General features: G+C 37.9%; 1 protein-coding gene across 1 annotated transcript; it reads left to right on the top strand.

The window, feature by feature from the left end:
• The first annotated feature begins 1,119 nt into the window (after positions 1-1,119).
• LOC121748715 (protein ALTERED PHOSPHATE STARVATION RESPONSE 1-like) lies at positions 1,120-5,658 on the top strand. Its single transcript, XM_042143201.1, has 4 exons — positions 1,120-2,758; positions 2,971-3,152; positions 3,846-4,069; positions 4,391-5,658. Exons 1-4 carry the CDS (start codon positions 1,408-1,410, stop codon positions 5,133-5,135), a joined length of 2,502 nt encoding a protein of 833 aa, XP_041999135.1. The 5' UTR covers positions 1,120-1,407; the 3' UTR covers positions 5,136-5,658.
• The last annotated feature ends 1,531 nt before the right edge of the window (positions 5,659-7,189 follow it).

Below are 7,189 nucleotides of genomic sequence, written 5' to 3'. Positions count from 1 at the left end.
TTAATATAGTTGTGTGAGGTAACAAGTACCTAAAATAACATACTAACATAAAATAATAGTGATGATGCTTGTCTCAAATTATTAATGTTTAGTTTGCACGAATACATGTAATAACGTGGCAATTAAATAACAATAATATTGGCAAAGAACAACAAATTAATTGCATACTAGTATATTAATTAAATTGTCGAGCCAGTAAACCAATGTTTATAAATTACAATGCGAGCTATAAGCAAATTTAGTTTAGTTTAAATAAATCAAATACAATCAAATTGCAATAAGTCCTTGAATGGAAATAAAGAGGAAAGTGAAGGCCAAAATGGGAATAAAAGAATCATGATGTTTTCAATTCAAAGTTTCAACGGTGAAGGCTACACGAGTCAACTCATAAATCGTCCAATTTCCCCTTAATTTCCAATGACTAATCTTTTTCGGTAAGTAACAGCCCACTAATGACTACAAATCGCTATTCTTCTCCAAAAGTGAAAAAGAAACAAATTTTAATATAATCACAAATTATTTGACTGAATATTCATTTTCTGAGTGTTGTTTGGAACTTTCAAAGAATATTAAATTTGTCTACGCGTGGTGAAATATTTTAATATAATCACAAATTATTAGACATTTTATAGTAAATTTTTAATATAATCACAAATTATTAGACATTTTATAGACTAATTTACTATTGTCTTCCAAAGAATATTAAAAGCATATTAAATTTAATTTTTATGCGGCGAAGTTTAGTTCAATCATCCATAAAGCTAAATCTTATTCTGAGAGATCTTTCTAGATATCTCTAGATATCTCGTTTCCGACAAAAAAACTCAAAATAGAATCATATTTATGTGACAATTTTATCAAATATTACTAGTGTTAAAGTTCCTATTAATCATCCATAGAGTTAAAATCTTATTCAAGAAATCTCTAGATATCACATCTCGAAAAATTTAAACTAGAATCATAGAAAAACATTTTTCTCATTATTGACAAATTTATTTTACTACTTATGTGTATAATATAATCAATCTGTTATTGAAACAAAAATAAGTAGACACAAAACAAGCAGTAAAAATTGGTATATTTCCAATAAAATATATAATTATAGTCCTTTTAACTTTGACACTATCTTTCCACACCGACGTTCATCCTCTTCTCTCTCTCTCTCTCTCTCTCTCTCTCTCTCCACCTCCTTCTCTCTCTCTACTCTGCCGCTATCCGACGACAATCTCTCTGCTGGCAAAACCAAGAAAGAAATTAAATTATTAAGCTAATGAAGAAAAGATTCCTTCCCTTTCCCCTTTTCCCCCAACCCTAAATTTCTCCCTCATCAACCATGCTTTAATCAAAATCACCTGATTTTACCTCCAATTTCTCCTTTTTTTTAGTCTCAAATCCACTCACCAATCCATGGGCTGCGCCACCTCCAAGCCCGACGATTCTCCGGCGGTGCTTCTATGCCGGGAGCGCTGCAGCTTCCTCGACGAAGCCGTACGGCAGCGTTTCGCCTTCGCCGAGGCTCACATGGCTTATCTCCACTCCCTCAAGGAGGTCGGCGTCTCTCTCGACCGCTTCTTCAGTCAGGATCTCGACGCCTCCTTCCACTCCCCGCCCTCGCCGGTTCTCAACCTCCCGGCGCACAGAAAGGGGGATTCTCCCTCCGCCTCGCCGCCGGATAAAATTCACCACCACCTCCCTTCCCGCTCCGACTCCGGCTCCCATCTGCACTTCCATTCCGACGATTCGGAGGACGAAGACGACGGCGGCGGCGGCGGTCGCGGTTCCGACTTGGACTCGCTGCATCACCATGACGTCATCTCGCCGCCGCACCACCTCCACCAGCAGCAGGAGCAGCTCCCCTACGGCGCCAGAGGCTATTTCCCGGGCTATGAGAATCTCAATCTGAATATCCCCAACGGCGGCGGTGGCTTTATGAATGTGAATTACATGAAGAAGCATACGGCGCCGTCTGTGGTGTACACGCAGCGCCCGATGAATCCGGAAACTATGTATATGGGTGAATCTTCTTCCTCATACTATCCCAATCCTAATTATTCTATCAATCACAACTCAAACACTTCTTATCCTATGTATAATTACAATAATGGCTATTCCAATTATGGCGGCGGAGGTGGTTATTTTGACGGTTCTTCGCCGCCGGCGCCCTACGGAGGCGGCGGATATTCGTCGCAGCAGTCGGTGGCTTCGACTTCTAAAGCGCCCCCAGCGCCCCCTTCACCGCCGAGTTCATCTGCTTGGGATTTCTTGAACCCTTTTGAGAGCTATGACAAGTTTTATCCGCCTTACACTCCCAGCCGTGACTCGAGGGAGGTGAGGGAAGAGGAGGGGATTCCGGATTTGGAAGATGAAGAAGATGAGGTTGTGAAAGAAGTTCACGGCGATCAGAAATATGCGGATAGTGGGAGGAGCAGTTACTCCAAGCCAGGGGCATCGGAGGAAGAAGCAAGAGGTGTAAATGAAGCAGAATTGCATTACAGAGCGAGGCCTAGTGTTGGGATGGAGAGTGATGCGGTCGAGTATGAGGTGCATATGGTGGATAAGAAGGTTGTTGATGCCGAAGAGAGGGCGAAAGATCGGGGCAATGCTGCTGGGTTTAAGCCGCGTGGATTCAAAGGGGATTCAGAAGTTTTGAAGGAGATCCAAGCCCAGTTTGAGCGGGCTTCGGAATCTGGGAATGAGCTAGCAAAATTTCTTGAAGTTGGGAAGCTTCCGTATAAGCGGAAACATGGTGGCAATCATGGTAAAAATCTGATCTTTTTGTGTGTGATTGGTTTCTCGATTTGTTTCTAAATGCTGCTGCTCTGTACTTTGCTAGAAGAAAGCATTTATGGAGTAGTTAGTTTTCCCCCATTTCCTGCTTTTCTTGGTCAAATTATCTAGCTGTATATGCTTTCTCTGAATGGAATTTTGTTATAATTTTGATTTTGATTTTTATTTGTATGGTGTGTCCAGTCTCTTCCAAGATACTGCATCTGCCAATGGTTTCTTCGCAACCTTCGACGTCACAAAGCTCTGATAGTGCTGATCCTGCTCTTTTGGAGATCAATCAAGAACTGGAGCTTCGGTCCAAAAACCTTTCTTCTACTTTACATAAGCTATATCTTTGGGAGAAAAAACTGTATGAAGAAGTTAAGGTAATCACAGTGTGCTGTATTATTTTCCTTAATTTCCCCAGCTATTATATCTTCTTTTTAGTCCTATTGGAGCAATTGTGGTTGCTATATTATGCATGGTTGCTGATTGGTGGTTTGTGGAGTGTGGTCCCCCTGCACATTTTCCAAGAATGCATTCAAGGAATTAGATGGTCCTTTGTATACATTTAATTCCACATCCATATTTTATGTTAGGCAATAAGGATCATGACCCTCATTGCAAATAGCATTATAACTCTTCAATTATTATTGATCTGATTTTGTATGTTAATTTTTTGGCCCTTACCTAGTACAACTAGTACATAGAAGTTCCACCTATATAGTTTGGTGTAGTATTTGCTAATTGATGGAACTTCAGAGCAAAAAGAATTTATATGGATTTGGGTCTGCATGTAACTAGCTCCCTGGTGTTGTTTTCTTCTTATTTAATTGTATTTATTGTGCAACTGAAGATGTGGATTTTCAGGCTTAATTCATTTGATCGAGACCTTTTTTTATTCGAAGAAAACTAGTTATTTGTTGTAGAGTGATTACACTTTATCAGGGGACAACTTATCTTAATTATTCTTTGTAGTTATGACCCATTTTCATCAAAGCAATTGCAACTTATCATTTGGATGAAATTGATATTAATGATAAGGTCTCCCTCTCATAGATCTGTATATTCATTTCCAGGTTGAGGAAAGAATGAGGCTTCTTCATGAGCAGAAATCTAAAAAACTGAAGCGTTTGGATGAAAAAGGTGCTGAGACTCACAAAATTGATGTGACGAGGAAGTTGGTTAGAGATCTATCCACAAAAATCAGGATTGGAATTCAGGTCGTTGATAAGATCTCAGTGAAGATAAATACCGTGAGGGATGAGGAATTGTGGCCACAGCTAAATGAATTCATTCAAGGGTATGTCAATGTTGATATGTTCTTTGTGAACAGCTCATCCTTATCTTGTAGCACTGTGGTTCTGCATCATTATAATTCTATGATTGTTTGTTTGTTAATTCTAAATTTGTATTGGGAGCTTGATGATTATGATTAGTTGAGAATTTCTACCTCTTTAATTTTGCGAACTTTTGTTACTTGTTCTGGTGAGCGTCTGGCTGGGGTTCACATCATCATTCCTTCCTGCTATTATTGATTAACGACCTTAATTGCCTAAAAATATATGTTGAATATCATCTTAAAATATTATCATCTTGATGGCGTCTTGTCTAAATTTTACAGGTTGACTAGAATGTGGAAGTCGATGCTCGAGTGTCATCATAGTCAACGTCAAGCAATTGGAGAAGCCAAGCGATTAGATGCCATTGCATTTCGAAAGCACTTTAGTGATACTCATTTTGAAGCCACAAAACAGCTTCAACATGATGTAATTAATTGGACTCTAAGGTTCTCTTATTGGGTAACTGCACAAAAGGGTTTTGTCCGAGCATTGAATAACTGGCTTATGAAGTGTCTCCTCTATGTTCCTGAAGAAACGGCTGATGGGGTAGTCCCATTCTCTCCCGGTAGGATTGGCGCCCCTCCAGTGTTCGTGGTCTGCAATCAATGGTGGCAGTCTTTGGAAAGAATTTCTGAAACAGAAGTGATTGGTTCCATGCGAGACTTTGCCTCGACAGTCCTTCATCTATGGGACCAGGATAAGGCAGAAATGCGTCAGAGGATGTTGGCGAACAAGGACGAGAGGAAGGTTAAGAGCCTCGATAAAGAGGATCAGAAGATACAAAAGGAGATTCAGGCTTTAGAAAAAAGGATGGTGGTAATGTCCGCAGATGACAACGGTGTGCCACTAGCTGGACATGCCGTATATCAAAGTGAGACTACTAAAGGAGGGAGTCTGCAGGCAAGTCTGCAGCATGTACTTGAGGCAATGGAGAGGTTCACTGGCAACTCTCTTAAGGTGTATGAAGAGATACTGCAAAGAATCGAGGAGGACCATCTGGCCCGGGAGCAGGAAAAGGCTTCTTAATGTGGCTGATTTTTCTGATTAATGACCATCCATGGAGAGAGATCAATGGGATTGGGAGGTATTTTCAATTTTTCTTTCTTTTCCGTTGGCCTTCTTCTCTTTATGTCATCAAGTTTGAGGGAGGACTGCGTAAGAGCCTGCTGCTATTGCATTTTGATGATTGATTATTGCAACGAAGGAGAGTAAAGGCCAATGCAGACAAGTGCTCATCTTGCTGTTGAATGATCTCAAGTGCGTTGTCGTATTGATTGACACTTGGTTGCTGGATGGGTATGATGCAGTCATCTCTCGATGAATGGAGAGGGGAGGCGAGGCGAGGCAACACACCGTGATTGGGGAAGAGAAGCCTTACTTTTCTGGGCTTTGTATTCCATTGGCATATATGCAGCAGAAGTCATCTCAGACACTAGTCATGTACAAACAGTAGGTTGCATGTATTAGTAGTTTTCTCATCCATATTTTGTACAGGAATTCTTTACCTATTTATCTTTTATTATTCAAACTCTGATCTTGATGAGCAAAATGAATTCTATTCTTTGTCCCAAAAATAAGAAAAAAAAAGTCTAATTAGCTGCATCATGTTGGCCATTTCACATCTTGTTGCTCTAGCTTTTTCAGCTCTCTTTTGGAACGTATAGGCTGCTGGATTTCGCTAGTTTTCACCTTCCCATCTTGTCATCCCTACTTTGTCCACTCAGTCGTCTCGGAGTGGACATTGTGCTGAAGTCGTTTCTCACGGAGAGAAACAATTTCACCAAAAAACATCGTGATTTCATTCTCACCAAGAGCCGATTTCGGGATAATTACATGTTTTATACAAAATGTTTCACATTTGTTTCAATTTAGTACAAAAAGTATTAAGTTTACGTATTTCATACAAAAAGTTTACCTAGTGTTTTAAATTAATGCATTCCGTCAAGTCCGACTAACACTGTTAATTCTACTTACATCATACATACAAAATGTTTCACAAATGTTTCAAATTAGTACAAAATGTTTTAATTTTATATGAATCATATCATTAGTGTTTTAAGTTAATACATTTCGTTAAATATTTTAAACATGGTTAGTTAGTTTTGTAATCTGTCCAACTTATCAACATAATAGGAATAATAATTAGAGATTTAATACAATTAATCACTCCAAAAAAAAATAACAGTCAATATCATTTCTTCTAGCAATTGCTCGTGGTTTAAAAAAGTTTGTCTCTCAATATTCTACCTTTTTATTGTATTCTTTATAGAACATATATAAAATAAGTCCATATTTCATCTTCACAAAATGGTAAATTTAGCTTCGAACAATCAATAAGTATTTTTAACTTTTATGAAAAAGAGTCGATATTCTTTTGGTTTTATTCTCCATTATTACGTTAGAAAGCTTCGAACAATAAAATGCAATTCGCTAATTTGATGGAAAAGAGTGGTGATTTATTTTTTTTATGTATTTTCATTTTTTTGAGTAATAAAAGTAATATTATTTGAAATAATTAATGTATAATTTAAAATTTTTTGTACGAATGTGAAACATTGGTGAAACTTTTTGTATGTATGATGTAATTGGAATTAACGGTGTTAGTAGGAAATTGACGGATGTATAGTTTTGAAACACTAGGTAAACTTTATGTACGGAATTCGTAAACTTAATACTTTTTGTACTAAATTGAAACAAATGTGAAACACTTTGTATGAAACATGTAATTACCCCGCCGATTTCACTAAAACAATTGTAATTTCATCTTTGTAAGGTAGAGAGATCAAGGTTTGATCTGTAATCTGTAGTCTATGAAAATTAAGTTAATGGAATGAGATTAATCATCTAATTGTTAATTAAACAGCTACTGGTGTAGTCAAAGTTTATGAGGCGGGCGTGATGATGATTAGTAGCAAGAAAAGCCATTTATTTCGAATATATGCCTCCCAATCAACTTGATATTAAAATCTTCATGTGAATGTAATCAATAATTAGACCTAATCCTAACTACAATTACAATCACAATCACAATCACAATCAATCCACCCACCCCAATCATAAACAAACAGATTATAGGCATC

This window comes from Salvia splendens, chromosome 9, assembly GCF_004379255.2.
Source record: "Salvia splendens isolate huo1 chromosome 9, SspV2, whole genome shotgun sequence".
Classification (NCBI taxonomy): Eukaryota; Viridiplantae; Streptophyta; class Magnoliopsida; order Lamiales; family Lamiaceae; genus Salvia; species Salvia splendens.
This window is presented reverse-complemented; position numbering and strand designations above follow the sequence as displayed.

What these genes read in the sequence shown, in the direction of transcription:
- LOC121748715 (XM_042143201.1), top strand. Translation starts at nt 1,408, where the DNA reads ATGGGCTGCGCCACCTCCAAGCCCGACGATTCTCCGGCGGTGCTTCTA. An exon ending in GAAACATGGTGGCAATCATG is followed by an intron (nt 2,759 to 2,970) that starts GTAAAAATCTGA and finishes TGGTGTGTCCAG; the next exon opens with TCTCTTCCAAGATACTGCAT. An exon ending in CTAAATGAATTCATTCAAGG is followed by an intron (nt 4,070 to 4,390) that starts GTATGTCAATGT and finishes TAAATTTTACAG; the next exon opens with GTTGACTAGAATGTGGAAGT.